The following is a 19,264-nucleotide window of genomic DNA, read 5'->3' as shown; positions in this document are numbered from 1 at the left end:
ACCTTTCAAAGACCACTTTCCACCAGTTCCAGCATTTCAGGAAGTGCTCCAGCTTCCAACAGACAGCGCCTGCTTTCAAACGGGAAAATCAGAAAGAGGAAGATAGAGAGTGCAGTGTAGTCAGGTCTGCAGTTGTCTATGGACACGCTAAAGAACTGATCTTTACAGACAGTAAAATAACTGTTTGATAGCTGCCATCAAAATCCCGATTTTTTGTAAAACTTCCCCTGATCTCCTTAGAGAGTTTTAAAATGTTGGCACCCTGAAAGAGTAAAGAGAAACAGGGGGGTGAGACAGAGAGGACAAGGGTAACCAGGAAAAGGAGAGCACCAAGAACCATCAGCACAAGTAGGAAGAAAGCGGGGGGGAGGATAAAAGAGGTCCTGGGTAAAGCAGAGATCCAGACCTACAGGAAAAGGAGTACTGGAGCCTATAACATGCATAAGGAGGCAGGATGGTAGACAAGGGGGAACACAGGAATCCCTAATAAATCTACGTCAAGCAGATGTGGTCTAAGGAACAAGCAAACTGCTTATTCCCTGATAAAAATACTACTTATGCAAGACTGATGTCACCCACCAAGTCTTGAACCAGAAGGTTCACAGGAACCAAGGAGACGGGAACCTGTCAATTGCTTTATCGTGTCCAAGAAAGGCTTTATGAATGCACAGCTCTCTAGCTTTCACATCTACCAAAGTTATTAGCTACTATGCTAAAAAGATGCTAAACGGCATTGAAGAGTTAATTTGTGCAGACTCACTGGTCCTGCACATTACTGCCAGGAAAGGAAAAGCAACAGTTTGAAGAAACGAGGGGTGGAACGTGCACCTCCAGGCACTGGGTTCACATTCACCCTGGGAACTCAGCTTCGCCGAGTGCTGCCGGGGGATGCCAAGAGGCAGCTCCAATGTTACAAGCAACGCCGAACCCCTCCAGGTAACATCAGGTTACCTACACGGTGGGGCCATGCCTTCACCCACCTCACTGCTGCAGCTCATCTCTGGGCCTGGTAATGGCAGCACTGGGTTGGCTCCCAAAGCCATGGTGGGAGCGAGAGGCCAGGCAAGACTAGGTCAAGGCCCACTGCTCCCCTCCCAGGGTATCCAAACTGAAAAAGACCTTGTTTGGCATACTCACAGTAGAAAAGGCCCTCATTTAAACAAGAACACCAAACAAATTGCCATTGCCACATTTAGCAGGAACCGCAAACCTTTGCTGGTGAGGTTAATGGGGTGACCCAGTACAGGTGGGGAGAGAAACAAGTTACAGAGGTAACGAGCCATTCCCTCCCTTGGCGAAACACTGCCGTTAACACGTGAACTGGAGGGAACTGCGAGAGGGAAACGTCTCCCACCGCTCATGCGACGTCCACGAGTGAAGGGCCGACGGAAGGCCAAAGTGCTGGTACAGGTGAGCGGCCCCTATGAGATGCGAGCCAAACGCAACACCCTCCCCTCCCAGCCAGCGGCTGTCAGCGGGAGGGCGCAGGCAGCCAGGTGGGGAGGCACCCAGGGACCCCTCTCCCTCCTCGCAGGCTCTTCCCTCTGAACCAAATTCAAGGCACCGGTAAGCACCAGCCTGAGCTCTTCCACCTGAACACGCCACTCCCGTGGCCAAACGCGCCTTCAGAGGGAAAAGTTGGAAGGGGAAGAAAAACCGGAACCCAGAAGGATTTCTCCCTCCCGGGAAGCCGCACACCCGCACCCAGTGAGCCAGCCCGCAGGGAGCGCCCGTCCGGCCGCTTCCTCACGGAAAACTGAAGTAAAAAAGAGGGAGAGAAGGGGCAGCAGCATGCAGGAAGGCTGCAGGGCGACAGCGCTGCCTCCCCTGAGGAGAAGACGGCGGCGAAGCCCCGCTGCTGCTGCTGCACCCGAACCCGCGGCTGCCGCTACCGGGCGGCCCCGGGGCGGAGCAGCCGCAGACCCCACCTGTCCCCCCCGACCGCGCCCAGCCCTGTGCGCCTGCGCACGGCGGCTTCCCCGGCAAGCCCGCCCCCGCGGCGCGATGCCCGCTGGGAGCTGTAGTCCGCCGCCGTGCCCGCGCCGCTACCCGGAGCCAGTCAGGGGACTCCGCTTCCCGTCGGCCCCCGCGCCCCCGGCCGGCGCAGCGCGGCGCGTCCGTGCCGCCGGGCGCCGGCAGTAGCAGCGCCGCCGCCATGGGCTGGGGGACCCGCCTGGGCCTCCTGGGCGGCCTGGCCCTGTGGGCGCAGCGGCGGCGGGCAGCGGCGGCCGCCGCCCAGGATGGCGGCGTCGGCAGGGAGCGGCGGGAGCTGGAGCTGAAGCTGGTGCAGGTGGTCTTCCGGCACGGGGCGCGCACCCCGCTGCGGCCGCTCCCGGGGGCAGCGCCGGTGAGGACGGGACGGGACGGGGCGGGCGCGGGGCCGGAGCGGTGCGGGGGCGGGCGGCCGGGGCTGGGGAGCGGTGGTGGCTGCCGCCCTCACCCCCATCCGCTGCCTTGCTTCCATCCGCCTGTAAATGGGGTTTTTCCCTTCCCAAGGCAGCACCGGGAGTAAACTTGGGGAAGAGGTGGGAACGTGGAAGTTAAAAGCGGAACGGCGGTAGCTCGGTCCCACTGCCGGTTAGTGGGGCGGGTGGTGGCAGGGGGAACAAGCTCCGCGGCGGCTGCAGGGAGCCCTCGGAGGAAGGAGGCGGGGACGGGCGAGCCGGGCTGCAGCTGCCGTAACACAAGTTATTGGGGCTCCCAGGGACAGCAGTACGAGCTGTTCCCCGCAGCGCTACACGTTACAACAGGTACTCGGCAAACGTGTGCTTACTGGCCTCGGTGTCATTGCGATTGAGCCGTCTTCCCCACAGCCTCCAACGAGGCAGCCTCTTGACCTGGCAGGTATTAGTTCCGGTAGTTTGCTAAAGAAGCTTTTCAGTGCGTAACAAATAGCAGCAGTAACGATTTCCTACAGGTTCTTCTCCTGCAAGGGGAGGGAAGCAAGTACTGCATTTCCTGCACATCATCTGTGCATCGTGCACAGCAGATCAGCAAATCCAGGATACAGCACTGCTGTCGCTTCTGTATGGGCTGTATGAAGAGATCGGTTCTTTTTGGCTCTGTGTTGTGTTATCGGCAAGGCAGCACAGAATAACAGTTCAGCATTGGTTTAGTGCTCTTGAAAGTCCTTGTTTTTCACTGAAGCACTGTTTGTTTGTTTGTTTTGAAACAGGTGGAATGGCATCCCACTCTTTTAGATGTACCTGCTCAGACTAAGTTTGATTATGTGGTGACTGACCTAAATGGAGGACCTCAACCTCCCTCAAGCTATGAGGAGAGATACAAAAAGACCACATTCAAGGTGAGGCTGTCTTTCACAGTGGTTCCTGCTGTAGACTTGTTTATTTCCATATTCCACTGGAGACCCTTCTTTTCCTTTGCATTTAGGGTGGTGCAATTGCAGGACAGCTGACAACAGTAGGGATGCAGCAGATGTTTGCCCTGGGGGAGAGGCTGAGGAGAAGCTATGTGGAAGAAGCTAACTTTCTCTCACCAACATTTAAGCCTGCTGAGGTTTTGTGAGTGTCTCAGTTTCCTCCTGGACCTTCCCTTGCTTCCTCCCTCCTAATGAGTAGCCCTGTGCTAGGGAAACTTTCTGACCAACATACCCTTCTCCACCCTATAGCAGACTGGCTGGCCCCTGGGCCTTCATCTGTGCTCAGCCTACAGAGCCCAGTACTAGGACTCACTCCTGACACAAAGCATCCAATTCCCCGGCAGTCCTGAGAATGATGCCAGGGACAGATTCATCTCACCTAGGTTTAGCCATTGACAGTGGTATTATGCACCTTTATGGTAAGTGAAGAGAAACAGGCATTTCTGGAGCACAGTTTAACTCACCGTAGATTAAATAGCTAAAGTTCAGTGAGATGAAGGACACCCTTGTTGCTTATATCAATAGTGCTGGGAATGTCTGGTTTAGGATGAGATAAAAATTACACCAGAGAAGTCCCAATTTTTTATCTCCACTGTCTCTGAAGGGAAGTTAAAGGGCAGTTCAGATATAGGTGTCTATTTAAGGTGTCTATAGGGAGGCAAGATGAATCCCACCGCAGGTTTCCAAAGCCACAGTGAAAGCAGAACCCTCAGTTCCAGCAAGTCCTCCCCAGCAGCAGCCACGTCCACATGAAGGAGAAAGTGCTACCTCACAAACTGCTTTCTCTCTTTCAGCATCCGTTCCACTAATATTTTCCGGAATCTGGAGTCCACACGGTGCCTGCTAGCTGGGCTGTACCAACAGCAGAAAGAAGGTTGGGGAGAATTCTGACCAGTGCCTTTCCTTTCTCAGTCTTCCCTAGATGCGCACACCTCGCACATCCTAACTCTCTGGCTCCTGCTTGTTACTTCTTCCCCAGTTCTTCATGCCTGGCCCTCTTCCCTACACTCTCCTGATTCCGTATGTTCTTTATCAACTTGTCACTTGCTCCCTCTCTTTGTGTAGCTTTCTGCTGGTGCTCAGCTTGGATCTGTTGCCATGAATGCTGCCATTTCAGACCTACTGAGGAGGTTAGCATTAACCCACTTCAGAATCAGGAGGGCAAAAGTTCCAGGTCTGATGTTGATCTGAAAAAAGTTTCTCAGAGAAACCCAAGTATCTCAGCCATAGGAGTACCAAGATCCTTTACAAGTTTGGTATCTGGAGTAACTTGAGCTGTATCCTACAGCTGACAACTACGTGTATGTCCTAGAAACATGCTCTGGGTTTTGAAGATCTCGCCTCTGCTCTCTCTGTATTCAGTTCCAGGAACAAATAGCAGAAGTGACTTGCCGGAGTTCCTTACACCTCATGACAGAGAAACTAATTTTTGTCACATACAAACACTAGAAAAAACAAACACACAACTAGAAAGCTTTACAAGGTGCACAGCAGACATCCCTGTGGAATTAAATGCTGCGTGCACAGAAACAAGCACAGTGGCTTGTGTTGCAGGTGATAGCTCAGGGGGAATTGCTAGTTGACAACAACGGACTTGAACACAAAGACTGTGGGAGTGATTAAAGCAGTCTAAAGACACACAGATGCACTAGTGATCACAGAAACTTCCTTCTCGTTCCACAGGATCTGTTGTCATTGTCACTGATGAAGCAAGCTCTGAAATCCTCTACCCCAATTACTACAACTGCCAGCGCCTGAAATGCTTGAGCAGGTAATTGCCAGCCATGCCTCCCCATATGATTTCACTGCTGTTTCATTTCAGCAGTAGTAATTTAAAACAGCACGTTTTCTTCCCATTTCCCAATTTCTTCCCCTGCCACTTACTGTTCTTTGGGAATGGTTAGCTAGTTGTATAAAATACTTGGTGAGCGGAGTTATATACCAAGCAGTGGCACCAGAAGAAAAAAAAAAAAAAGAATATAGAGACTTTTTCTTGAAAGACCAATTTAATTTAGTCTGTGTCTAGCAAACACTTATTACTAGCTAATGTACAGCTATTCTGCGGCATTGCTGCAGGGCAGAATTAGTGTCATCTACGTCCCTTAACAAGCCTTTCAAGCATGAACATATTGGGCCTCCTTTTTATATTCAGCTTCTGGTTTGGGGGTTATTACAACATTCCTGTCACATTCATACCTTGAAGAAACTGAAATATACTCAGCATTGACACATTCAACAAAGACTAATGAAGTAAAATAAGGAACATCCTACACAGAAAGAACACTCGTGTTTGCAGAGTCGAGTACTCTAAATGCCTGTGCCAGGTTGGGCACGGGGTGGAAACTGAACAAGAGAGGCAAATGTATTACAGTTTGGTTGGATTATACATTAGCATATTTTTGTCCAAAATTCAAGAGTTCTCAGAATTCACTTGCAAAAGCTCATTATATAATGCTTGACTCTGCAGGCAAAGGCGTTCTTGACGGTGGTGAGGTGATGGCCCATAGGAGCAGTACACTCAGCCTCCTCTAGTAACATCAGCTGTCCAGAAAGGGAGTAAAGTGCAAGCTCTTTCACTCCCGCCCACCAACTGAGCACATTTTGTGACCATATCAAGGTGGATTTTTTTAAGCTGCAGTAAGAAGCACTGCCTCAGCTTACAGGCTACCTATACCAGAACTTCTAGCACATCTGATTTCAAACAGAAACTAGAACTGTTCCTAAAAAAATAAAAAGCAAACTTCAAAAACTTTTCCCACCTCCTCCCCAACAGATCAGGGTCAGAGAAAGCCAAATCTATGCAACATATTTTGCTTGAAGTACATGGCCAGCATTGATATTCTCAGCCAAACTTTTTAAAATAAAATTTAAAACAGTGTAGAGAGGCAAATGGCTTCTAATAAAGCAAGAGGTGAATTTAAGCTACAAGTGAGTATCTAGGTGTTTCCCTTTTCCCACACCATACAGCAATCAGTTCAAAGCTTCTACCCTTTCATGAGGCAGTTAAAGGCTACTCCCTGAAGACACAGACTTGTACTGTTCCAGTATGACCAGATCTGTTAACTGATACACAGCCCTTGCTTATGGGAACTACTTCTGAGGTGTTCACATCTCATCTTAATTTTTTCCCCCACCTCTGGGAGAGCAGATAGCCAGCTCCCATCCTTGATACCTAGAAACAGTGTCTGTCTGCTCTGCAACTTAGACTCCCAACATCAGGAATCCCTCAGTATCCCGTGATGCTTCTCTTCTACCCCTCACTGGTGTGAGACAAGTCCACTGGGCTGGGGTCACAAAAAAAACCCAAAAGGTAGTATGATGTGGGAAAAGTTTGTTTTGTTTTCTTAATTCCCTGACAGGTATAAGTTGAAGAATGCTCTGCAGCAGCCAGGTATCTCTGATGACTTGAAAACAATTAAGGAGAAAATGGGTATTGATGGTGATAAGTCTGTGGATTTTTTTCTCCTCCTCGATAACATTCTTGCTGAGCAGGTGAGCTGAGCAGTTCTGTTGCACTGTCACAGAAACAAACATCCCTTTACCATGCACATGGAGGAAACCACAGAGTACCAACACCCACTGATACCAGTGGGTACCCCAGTACCTTTCTATACAATCCAGAAAGTTTATAGAAATAGCATGGCCTTTTTAAAAAGCAAGATGTGGAGTCAGCCTTGCTCTAGGATGGATGAAGATTCATCTCCAGTATTTATGTTCTTACCTTGAAATCCAGTATCTCTTTCAAGTGTGATGAAGTAGAGCTAAGAGAGCACTTGGGCCTTGCTTACCCCATTACAAAGTGCTTTCCCTTTTTTGGCAGTCAGCACCTAACAGAGTCATCTTAATCCTGGTTCCAGCATACTACCCATAAGCCAGATTGCTCCTGCTACTGGAAGGGAGCTGGGCATATTTGTACCTCCCTTAGTACCTCTTTTTTGCTGGAGCTACTGGTAATTGGTCTGGCTGTCAGTTGAACAGCTCAAGGCATTACACTCCCTTCACATAGAAATGTATCCTTAAGAACAAACATCCATCCTTTCAGTACACAGAGCAAGTCTCTACATTTAAAACCATCCTAGAACTCCTCACATGAATACCATAGTACAATATTGTAGTACGAATGCTGTGACATGAACAGCTGTTTTCTGTGGGCAGTCATCCATGTGTCTTCAGGCTGGGTTCAGAAGGGGTCAAACCCTACTGTTATGCTACATCTTCTCCTTCCAGGTGCACAATTTGCCAAGCTCCCCTGTGCTGAAGAACTTTCAGCAGACAGTTGAGCGTCGATCTGTTGATTCACTGCTTTTCCTTCTGGAAGACGGTTCAAGGTGATTGCCTGTATCCATGCCTCCAGCCTTAGGGGTTGTCTTAGGGTTACCCAGGGTGGATGAGCTACACCAGCTTACTGCAGCAGATAGAAGTCCTTTCTGATCTGCTGCATTCCCCCACCAGAGGCTACTGCCCTCTCATGAGGTTTGTGCCTCAGCCATCTCAGCGTAAAGTCCAGTGCCTTGAGTCAGGAACACGAGCTAGCAAAAAGGAGTCTGCACCGAGGAGGCCAAGATGTGGGCTTACATCCTATTTTGCTGACAGTCATGGAGAGAGTAGTCTCCGAGGGACAGTAGTAAGCCACTGAGGTAGGCAGTGAACGCCTCAGTTGCCACGGCTGTTTAAGTCAACCTGTGTCTAAGGCAAAAGCAGAAGAGAACAGGAGATGCTTCCAGCCTGAGCGCTGAGGCTGCACAGGCGAGGCTGCCCTTGCAGATGCACAACTACAGTCTGAATTCCAACCTGGGAAGTTTATCCCAGGGATGGCACCTGCACAGCTGGGCTGAGAAGTGTTGGTGCTAGTGGAAAAGGTGATGCCAGGCCCTGCACACATGTAACTACTTGCAAAAGAGTCTGCTGCTACATGCAGTTAATTACCTCCTCCACAGTTGTTTGTAAAGGTGGCTGAGTTGCTAGCCTAGCAGCCATTTTCCTTTCAGATTCATTCACAGCTGCCATATTCACCAGCTCTTCTCAGGTGGTGGTATAGGACTGCCTTTTCTGTTAGGGCAGTTGCCCCTAGCCTTGTCTTTAACTTGTGTTAGAGATCTCGGGTACTGAAAGACTGATTTCCCCCACTACCACAACACCCGGGAGAGCCACAGTCACTCATCCTCCATGTCCACCGATGCACTCATTAGGTAGAGGGAGTTTCTTCACACCAGAAGTTGTCTAAAGATCTCCTTGTTCAATACAGGGATAAAAACTAATTTTTAAATATAGCTGCCACCTTCTGAATCCTGCCCCTCCCCTTCCTGCCAAAGACCCCAACCACTTCAGTTGCTGTTTTGCAGTCAACTACAGTCATCTTCCCTAGCTGAAAACGATGCATCCAAAAATCACAACTAGAGAAACAACATAGCATAGAGAACATCAAGGAGTTTTTAGATTTCCCTTTATGTGGGCCAAGCCTCATGAGGCTGCTTGTTAACACCTCTCCCCTCCCAGTCTGCAATCACATTAGAATCTGTGGTGACTATGCAACTGCTGAAATAAAAAGTAACCATAGGAATTGCATTTAATAGTTCCTAGCTACACTCAATACATGTTATCATTTGTAAGAGAAAAGCAGGTTCCCAGGGGTTCATTTGAAATCATTTAATTTGAAAGTTTAAAAACTAGTAGATTTATTTCTACTTCTTTCAGAGAAGTTCTTCAGATGAGTGTTGGTCTCCTTTTCTATACCTTACAGAAGAACATTACAGAAGCAGTAGATCCCTCATCTCCAGCTGAAAAGGCCAGGTACAGGGCAGATCTCTTCCTCTAATCATTACAAATTCTGACTTGCTGTCAGTGTGAAAAGCTGGTTCAGAAAGATGTTGAATGTGTGGGGTAAAGAGAATGAGTGCTCATCTGCTAGAAAAAGCATGAGTGCCACTGGCTATCCATGGAGGAACACAGCTAACATTTTAGGTTTGGGTTTTTTTTTTCCTTCCCTTTTTATCAGAAAGCTCATTCTCTATGCTTCTCATGACATTACCCTTATTCCTCTCCTGGTGGCACTGGGCACCTTTGATCGCAAGTGGCCACCTTATGCTGCAGATGTGACCCTGGAACTGTATCAGCACCGGCAGTCTAAAGAGTGGTTTGTTCGCTTGTCTTACCATGGAGAGGTAAGATCCCAGGGGAAGTCCCTTGTACAAATCTTGGGCTTTTGGTTTTGCATTGCATGCGTGTAAAGCTGTGAAACAAGACTTGTTCCGAGCATGCCGTCAAGTCAGGTAAGAGAGTAAGACACCTATAGCACATCCACAGTAGCCAAGGTATCTTTTCTGTTGAGCTGGCTATTGATCTAGTGTGAGCTTAGGCAAAGACTTTGAACCTCTGCATCTCTGTCTTTGCCTCAACTAGCACATTTCCCCACCACAGAATGCATCAGTATCAGCAAAAAAGGGCTTTGGCAATGCATGAGATCTGTGATTTTGTCTCTTTGCCTTTGCAGGAGCAAGTGGTGAAAGGATGTAGAGCAGGTCTCTGCCCACTCGAAGAATTTCTAGAAGTTCTTTCACAGTACTCTGTCAGTCCAGAGGAGTACAATAACCTGTGCTCCCAAATGGAAGGGAATCAGCAAACTGACTCATGATTAAGTTGTCTCAAATTAAAATTAGTTTATTGTTACAATCTTTGACTATTTTTTCTTTATATTCCTACCAGCCTTCCCTATTCTAAAGATATTTTAGATGAGGGGACTTCTTCCTACTAGACACGGGGTGGCACAGTGTCACTTTTCACTGTTAGCAGCAAGATGAAAGAAGCTGTGTAACAGAATGGCTTGAGTTCACTTCTGAGGGAGCCAAACAGAAGCACGGAGAGGCTGAAAACAGCAAGGGAGAGAACAAACCTTTTTAAATTGCCCTGCTGCTTCAGGAATACGATAGAAAAACATACCTGTTCCTCATATGCTGGGACTGTGGGATGAAGCCCAGCTTGCTCTGTGCTACCAGACTTGAGAGTTTTGACATAATGATTGCTTTTATATATGGCGAACTGCAGAAACCACTGTGCCTTTCCCTTTCTTTTGTCATGTTGGAGGTTTGCTCTGCAGACAGATGAACCTCCCAAATTGCAGCGCATTTAGCTACCCCATCTTCTTGAGGGCATTTTTGTGCACACAAAACCTCTCCAAAGGGACAGAAAGCCTCAAAACCTCTTCCCTGCACTCCTGCGATTACAGAAATTCTGCTGTGAACATGCAAAACAACCACAGTGGGCCAAGTACAAGAACATGCACTCTTGGTGAACTCTGCTTAATGTGCTTTAAACAAGGAAGTCCGGGGAGCTACTGTTGACTTCAGCTTTGAGCAGCTTTGCATCTATTTTGCATTTGCTGAAACAGGAGCTGAAACAACCAGCATAGCCAACAGAAGTACTTCTAGCTGAGATGATGACACTTTTTCCCTGTAAGACAGTACTAAGGATCACTATGTTGCCAAAATCCCCATTTTTCAATTGGTAAATAAAACTTGGATCCTGACCTACTTTCTTTGGGATATGTAAAGGCTAAAATAGAGGGACCACTTATTAAAATGGCCCTGCAGTTTTGGTTCTGCGTTACCCCTTCTCACTTAGCGAAAACAGACTGCAGTGATGTTAATGTAAGTCATTGACAGATATGTGACTGGAGGCTCTATAGTACCTTCTCCCTGACAAGCGTGGGCTGGATTTACCTCTACTCTTTCATTAGCCTGCCCCCACCACAATTACATGTTGACACCACGCACAACGAAAAAAATAATTTGAATACTAAATACATTGCTGGAGGTCTCACTGAACTGCTATTAGAAGCTGTCAAAAAAGCAAACAAAACATTGTTATTTTCCACCAAGTTTTTATAGAGCCTAAAACCATAAGCCATTATATAAAAATCAATGGCCTACCCTTGCTTAAGAACAGTATGTTCTGCTCTAATCAAGCTCTCTCTCTTATGCACAGTATAAAGTATTTGGAGAATGGCAATGGAAGCATTAGGCATACGATTGCAAGTTATTTGTGAGGCACGGACCGCTTGGGAAAGGAGTATCAGGGAACAGCATGAGAAGCTTTGGCCATACCAGTAGACAAAGGGGTAATTTACATACCTTCTCCTAAACGAGAGATAGGAGCATCTCCCAGCAAAACTGACCAGCAACCAAGTTAAAAACTGCAATACGGTCAAGACCCACAGAACTCAGCAGTGCAAGCTTTCCTGGTGCACGTAGGATTGTTAAAGGGCACTGCATTCACACCGTTAAAATAATCATATCACTCTAGGCAGGGTAACATACATTTCAGTAACAGCAGAAGACCTCAGAAAAACAGGCCAGCTTCTTGGCAGTGGCTAGGAAGAAGCCTCTGCTGGGAACAGGTTACTTCATCATTGTCTCTTGCAGGGTTTCTGCAGTGCCCTCTGTGCCCCACTCCAGCCCTACCCTTCCCCTCGGTGTGGAAGTGGTTGGGCCATGCATTGGTCTCATCCCACTGAGCAACTCCATGGTAGTCATGGCCCACAGCATGAAGGAGGAGTTACTTCTGACCACAACTAGCATAAATAATGATTTCAGAAGAGGATTGGTGGGACAGTGGAAGAGTTTTAAGACCAAAGAACACAGGTAAGTGGGAAGTGCTGAACTGCAAACACAGCATGGAAAAGCTGAGGCATTTCTGAGAACGTGGAATAAAAATTTCCAGAAATCAATGATTTCCCCAGGAACCAGTGCATTTACATCAACAGGCCAACTCTTTGCAAGAACTGGGAAAGACACAAATCCTAGGGGACAGAAAAAGAAATCCAAAACTTTCTTACCCTCGGCTGTTAATATGAGAACAGCTGACATGAGCAGCTAACATGTTCAACCTCAGGTTCCCTCAAACTTGAGCTGTAGCTGTTAACCCAAGTTAGTCTCCCTCCCTCCCTCGCTATTTTAGTCCAATGCAGCTAATGCAGGTTGGTCAACTTAAACCTAAAAGACTTGTCTTTTTTTTTTTTTTTCATTTTGCATTGCAAACCTATCCTCATATAGTATCTTTCATTTAAGGCAATGTTAGTATAGTAGGTAATTGGCAGGAAAGATGTCAACTTAAATTTAGGGGTTTGTTTTCTCCTCATGTAAAACATCCTCTTTTAAAGTTTCCAGTATCTCAGACAAACAGCATCACTTTTCTTTCCTGCCTCATGCTCTGACTCAAACAAAAACAATCATAAGCTTAAAACCTGAGCGTGTAATGAGTCATGAGGACCTACATCTCTCTGCACGAAAGGTTTGCTGTTGAAAGTCAAAAGGAGATCAAGAGGACAGTGAGCTTGGTGTACTTGTCAATAAACCCAACATAATAAAGCTAACAGTTCGGGTCTTTTTAAGGCCTGAAGAACACTGCTGATAATGCACTTTAGCCTTAAGCAGAAAGAGCATCATAAAGCTAGGTGTTGCACATCTACCACAACAAACAGCATTAACAGAAATGATGGGAAACTAATGTGGACTGGCTAAAAACTGAAAAACCTTTCAATTAGAGGTCACCTCACCAGAAAGATGACACAGCATATATGCAAGACAACTTACCTTTTTTAGGTTAAGAATTACTACCAATCAATACAGTGAAGTGCGCTCTGCTAAATACAGGCCTATATCAAACATGGATCATTTCTCCTCAAGAAGTATCAAAACAGGAAACAGGTTTCAGCCAACAGCCTGCCAAGGCTGCACGAGGAAAGCATTCACCATCACGAGTGCAGAAGAGCACCACCAATGAAACGTAGTCTTTTCTGCCACCAGAATCAGAACCAGCATAGTAGATGGTCAGCACACCAAGCACCACAAAATTAAGCCCTGTGTATACGATATTTGTAATGGCCCCAACACTCTGGCACAACAAATGCTGCGTTCCAACAGTCTAAGAAGTGTGCTTAGGATTCACACTTGCCCTCACGAAGAGTCAGGCACCCACATCTACTCCAAGTCAGGATACATGTATTGTACCAGAAGCACCACCAGCATTCAAATCCCAGCCAAGACTGATGCAGACTAGATCTCCACATACTGGTCTGTCTTCTGAAACGTTACCCATTAGATACCACTAGGAGGTCAGGACTAAACTCGTAAGGCTGGCTACTTGTTTGTCATGTTCTTTGGTAGATTAGCTAGCCCATGATACAGGTACAAAGCTCGAGTTTATTTGGACGGTGCTTAAAACTGCCAGTGTACTTCACAGATGACCTGTTTGCAACAGTCTACTACTTTAAAACAAACAGATTTCAAATATTTTAAACTTTTGATTTAGCAGGCACATTACTTTGTGTTTCAGAAGTTCACCATCTGCTGGGTTTACCTTTTAAGTCTCTCCGCACTCCGGCTGCGCAGCCATCTGGGATGAGATAATTTGAACAGCAGACTGTTTCCTCCCATGTTACTAGAGAGGAAGAGCAGCCAAGCATGTATGAATAAAGTCTATTTCATTCTTTCAAACAAAGGTGGAGGAGGATGATTTGAAAGTTAAAAAAAAAAAAAAAGGAGGGGGAGGGGAAGAAAACTAAAAATGGCAACCCCACTTTCCGTCTTCAACTGCACCATGACTACCAGAGCTGAGTCACAGTTACTATTGATTATAAATAAGCAGGAGAGAACAGAGCCTGACTTACAGATCCCAAGGTGAATTTGCAAGGCTGGCAGCTAGAAAGCTTTTTCATTTGTGAAGCAAAAAGGGGAGAAGTAGAATCAGAGCAAAACAAAGAAGTTCAGTCTACATCTACTGAGTTGGTTTCCCGACCAGAGCCAGCTAAGGCATTAGCATCTCTTGTCTGTCAGCTGGTGCAAACTGGGCAACGTCACTGAGATTAAGTGCACAAGAATCCACATCATCTGCATTTTCTGTAGGAAAAAATCTTGTTAAGATACCAAATGCCAGCATCTTAAGTCAGACGGACACAGAAGGAACTTTAATTATCCAGCATCTTTAAAATTTATCCTTTCACTATCAAGTGGCTTTAAACAGTGAATCCCCTATGCTAATTTTTCTAGAATAAGTCGCAGTCACCTCAAATCCTTTGCTATTCAAAATACCTCAACAGGCATAGGAGGCATGAGAAAGACTGTTTAAAAAACCCCAAACCCTCCAGGTTATTTATACATTGATCAAGAAGTTTGCTTTGTTCAACATGGTAAAAACAGTCGTGGCAGAAGTGGCAACACTTAAAAAGGTTGCACTGTGACAATTCCCGTGCAAGGTCCGCAAAAGGGAGCCATGCAACCATTTAAAGAAGAGGTAACTCTGCTCTACAGAAATAACAGTTACTGTGTCATTGTCAGCTCTTTCTAAAATCTTGACAAGCCCGTGCTTCAGGCACGCTGCTTGTCTTGTTAGAGGGAAGCACCACAACATACATCCTACACTTTGTCAAAAGAGTAATTCTCACCCAAAATCATTGTAAATTTGCATGACAGCACAAAGGTGAATTTGGAAGCAGGCAACAGAAGGCTCTGAGGCTTGCATGCCTCCAACAGTGCATGGCTTCACTCATTTTGTAACACTAGCAACGAAACTTTGGTAAGCCGGCCACCAACAGCAATTCTTTTTCCACCTGTTAAGGATCAGTTAACTCTGAAAAACTCTCACGCACAAGCATATTGAAGATACTCATTCTCTGTATGAAGTTTCACACTAATAGCTAGCCCTTTGAGGAAACTACTCATTGAAATAATTCCAAGTAACAGTAAGTGGAAGGAAGAACAGAGATTACACACTCCATGTACAGTGCTGTGGGCCTAGAGAGCAGACAGCCATAGAGCCCACACCCTGCCCTGCAGATCCACATCTGGCTCATCCCAGTCTTCTCCAGGAGCAGGGCTCAACTCCCAATCCATGTTTCAGCATCCAGTCTTTCAATCCTCACAGACAAAGCCATAAAACCTTCTTGCTGAAATTCTCTCAAAAGGCAAGTTTGAAAAGACAGGGGATTAGGAAGCAATCGATGAGAACTGCGGCAAAGCAACAATTTACCCAGCAGGGTTGTCTTGATAAAAATCTGCTCACTGATGATTTCTCTCTCACCTTTGTTATTTAAGTTCATCCGTTCCCCACTATCTCAGCCTCTGAGCACTGGCAGTCAGAGACCCTACCCCATCCAAAGGCCCCAGGGGGACACACAGCCCCAGTACCCCGCACAGCGTTGGACTCCGGCGCTCAGGCAGACAGACACCGCTGCTTAGGGAAAGCTCAAAACCACGTACCTTGTAGTGCTGCAAACACTCACCAGGACGAAGCGATGGAGACAAGTTTCATCTATTCCTTGAGCCTCAACAAATTAAGGAAGGAAGACTGTAACTATCATCCCTGGGGCGTTCTGAAATAAGACCTCACTCCGAGGAAAAACAAGCTCAGTTCAGGATTAAGTGAACAGAAGTGCCTTGCAAGGAGCATGCAGCTGCCTACAGACTAGACTTTTAGGAGCTGCCAAAGCTTACCCCACCTGGCCTCTAGGCTGGCTGTGATCATAAGGAAGAGCAGTCATCTGGCCAGCCATCTGACATACCCAGAAACAACTGGACTGGATAAAGACAACAGTTCATTTTTGTAAGAAACAATATATTTTATTTTTCTGACACCACAGCCCTGGCGAGTGGTTTTGTACCAAATTTAATGGAGGTTACACAGAACGTTTTACGCTGGGGAGGAAAAAAAAAAATAACCACAAAAAAAATCCTGGATAACTTTTAGTGTCTGTTCCACTCCCACATTAATAAAATCACTTGGGGTTTCTAAGAAAAGGAGAATAGGAAACAGTGAGAGAGACTACTGTAGGATGTAACAGTGTCCAAGTCCAGCCCCTTCCTAAAAGTGGGAAGAGTCCCCACGTGAGGAGAGGCTCTCCTAGATTTACTCCCCAAAATAACACAATGTATTGCAGCTGCCATAGGAGGAGACAGAAGGGGGACGGAGAGAGAGAGAAGCCTATTTAATAAAGAGTGGGAGGGAGAGACAGAAGGTGCTGGACAGCACGCCATAATTTGAAAAATATGTCCTTAACTTATTATTTATTTCTTTTAAAAGATTCCCCTCACTGAACTTAAGTTCCTTTTTGTGCTTTTCATTAATACTCTGCTCTGAGGTCGTAGTTTGGTTTTTCTATACATTGGAGTTGAAGGAAAATAGTCCGAAGTTCTGAAGATGGATTCTCCACCTAAAGTAAACACCCTAGAATCCCATTCTCCTCTCACCCCAAAGACTAAAGTCTCTGCTAAAATCCCTTTTACAATATAGTACAGTACACAAAAAACCCCAAAAATAACCGAGAGTCCTGGGAGAAGCCAGTCCGAAGGACGTAAACATACAGAGAATGGTGCAACTTGTGACAAATGGCAATTCTCAAAATACAGCTACAGATTCTCAAAGCAGGTGCCGTCACGGGATACCCAAGTCCACAAAAATAATTTTTAAAAAATAAATCTTAAAAAAAAAACAACCTGTTAAAATGAATAATTTTTTTTCAGGTAATTCCATACATTCGAGATTTCCCAAAGCGTCCTCTGGTCTCTTTTCACCTATTGCATGGCCAAACTGTACTCCTGAAGCTCCCAAAAAAGCGCTCAGGACTTGGAATCTCATCTTGACAAGGATCAGAACATCCAGTCTTATGGTAGCAGCTTAAAACATCATGTTCCCTGGGTTTCCAGGGCCTTGGCTAAATCCTCCCATGCCAACGTCAGCAGCCATACCTCGGGGCCTCATCTGGGGGGGAATCATGATGTTTTGTTGGGGTCCCATCATGCCCTGCATTGACATCATCATACCAGGTGACCCTACAGGGCCCGGGTGGCTGTACAGCCCCGCGGGGGCTCGGTCCTTGCCTGGGATCATGCCCACGGCGGCCACGGGGTTACTCATTAGCGCGGGCTGGCCAGGCATCGCTGTTTGTGCTGGTGACATCATGCGGTGGTGCGGCCCCATCATGCCTTGCTGCAGGAAGGCAGGCGGTCTCATCGGGTTATGACCTGGCATGGACGGAGCCGTCCCGAGAGGGATATCCGGAGTTCCCACTGGCCCGGGGCCTCCCATGCCAGGCAACGTTAGTCCCATCCTCGGGGTCTGCTCTGCTATCATCCCCTGCATGTGGGAGAACCCCGGCCCAGGACCCTGCGGCTGCTTGCGGCCTGGCACCTCCCCACGAGGGAAATACTGTAGTGTCTGGCTAGGCTTCTCCGACGGGATAATCCTGGACAGGTCAAACTCGGGTATTCCTGTGGCTCCAGGACGGATCACCTCCTGCAGCTCTGGATCAGTGAAAACCGAAGGCATATTGTTTCCAAGAACAGTGAAGGAGTCTGGACCGCCAGGGCCTCCAGTCTTGCAAAGTGCTGGATCTGTTGAACTTTGGGGCAGGTTGGTAGAACGCCCCAGAGGTCCTTCTCCGTGGAAGCCCATTCCCGCTGGGAAGTTGCCTTGTCCACCACTGGGCCCGTTGTGTGGAAATGGCACCTGCTGTGGAGGGGACTGTACGGGAGGGAACCCCTGTGGGAAGCCCAGGCGTCCTTGAGGTACCATTGGAGACTCCTGGGAACCGTGCCCCATCATCGGGTTGTGTGACATCAGGCCGGGTCCCACAGGGACCCCATGAGGAGGTATATTGGGTCCCATAGCATTTGGAGAGGGCATCTGGTTGTTATGGGAAAGAGGCTGGGTCATTCCCATTGGGCTAAGGGTTGGCATTGGACCCACTGGGTTTGGACCTGAAATTCGAGGATTCTGAGAATTAATGCCCATTCCTAGGGAAGAAATAAGGAATCACATTTAGGTAACAGCCAGTAACAATCAATAAAGCTATCAGAGAGCTTTCTGCAAGGTTACCAAGTCTGCATACACACACAAAAATTAGTGCTAGTAAAAAAAATATCAGTAGTGGCTCTGGAAAACATTATTTTAACCAGAAAATTGATGCCACCTGCACAGCTGCCTCCCTAAGTTTGTCACTGCCCTATCAAAAAGTGACTAAAGCCTACTCTGTAAGTAGGATCTCAATCCAACCCATACCTTTATTATTTCCCGGCAGTCTAGACGATGCAGGCAGTAACAAACATGTCTATGACAGATTATCACCATATGGACACTTGTCCACTGGGAGGTGACTTAATCTCCTTTCAAAACTCAAGAAGTTATAAATCAGGCAACCCTCGTAAGAGTAGGAGGCAGCGATCAATGAGGTTAATGAGCTATCATCATGAACTTATTCAATTAGCCAGCTTCCCCAGGTATATTCAGCCACTCTGATCATTACTGCGTGAAACAGACAGCAAAGCTACAGGTAAACTCATTAAGAATTCATTACCAGTTGCCGCTCTCATGAAACATCCACTCATCCCCTCTTTCAACTATGTTAATTCAATTGGGTGGAGGGACTACAGCCTACTTTTGTATTAAATACGTACCCATGAACATTAAGCTATCAGCAGGTATTAGATTTCTCATATAAACATGCTCACCCACAAGACAGCCCAAAAGGGCAATGTTTTATTTTACTTTCCCTTTAACTTTCTCAGGTAGGGACCAGGACAGTTTCCCTCAGTCCTGGCTGAGGTCACCTGCCATTACACATTCCCTATATGAAAAGATGTATGCTTTGAGAAAGCGCTCTAACGCTCTCTTCTGTAACAAAAGCAATCCACAAAACCCGGGAAAAGACCAGATGATTCAGTGTCAAAAAAAGGAAAAAAAAAATCCCCCAAAACCAAAAAAACAAACTGTGAAGCTTCTATGACACTGCCTTAAGACAGGGGAGGAATGGTTTCCTCTGCATAACACGTTGTAGGTCTGACCCTTATTTCCCATGAGCAGCCTTCACCCGCACAAGTAATTCCAGTCTGCCTGAGT

The 19,264-nt window shown here is 46.9% G+C and overlaps 2 protein-coding genes across 5 annotated transcripts in view; one reads left to right on the top strand and one right to left on the bottom strand.

Moving 5' to 3' along the window:
• The first annotated feature begins 2,131 nt into the window (after nucleotides 1-2,131).
• Nucleotides 2,132-10,041, top strand: ACP6 (acid phosphatase 6, lysophosphatidic). Of its 2 annotated transcripts, none has more exons than XM_075516184.1 (10): nucleotides 2,132-2,290; nucleotides 3,176-3,304; nucleotides 3,391-3,521; nucleotides 4,174-4,253; nucleotides 5,063-5,150; nucleotides 6,739-6,871; nucleotides 7,607-7,707; nucleotides 9,074-9,169; nucleotides 9,375-9,540; nucleotides 9,870-10,041. In XM_075516184.1, exons 1-10 carry the CDS (start codon nucleotides 2,156-2,158, stop codon nucleotides 10,008-10,010), a joined length of 1,200 nt encoding a protein of 399 aa, XP_075372299.1. In that variant the 5' UTR covers nucleotides 2,132-2,155; the 3' UTR covers nucleotides 10,011-10,041. The 2 variants fall into 2 exon arrangements, with proteins under 2 accessions (XP_075372299.1, XP_075372291.1); XM_075516176.1 differs by having other exon boundaries at nucleotides 2,132-2,347.
• A 5,935-nt stretch (nucleotides 10,042-15,976) lies between these two features.
• The window catches only part of BCL9 (BCL9 transcription coactivator), a 61,160-nt gene continuing 57,872 nt past the window's right edge, over nucleotides 15,977-19,264 (bottom strand). For 2 of the 3 annotated variants that reach the window (XM_075516098.1, XM_075516091.1), the window contains exon 9: nucleotides 15,977-18,162. In XM_075516098.1, coding sequence (XP_075372213.1) covers nucleotides 17,045-18,162 — 1,118 coding nt within the window. In that variant the 3' untranslated portion in view covers nucleotides 15,977-17,044. The remainder of the gene's footprint in view (nucleotides 18,163-19,264) is intronic. The other variant, XM_075516108.1, reaches the window with a different exon arrangement.

Source organism: Mycteria americana, chromosome 1, assembly GCF_035582795.1.
Source record: "Mycteria americana isolate JAX WOST 10 ecotype Jacksonville Zoo and Gardens chromosome 1, USCA_MyAme_1.0, whole genome shotgun sequence".
NCBI classification, from domain to species: domain Eukaryota; kingdom Metazoa; phylum Chordata; class Aves; order Ciconiiformes; family Ciconiidae; genus Mycteria; species Mycteria americana.
This window is presented reverse-complemented; position numbering and strand designations above follow the sequence as displayed.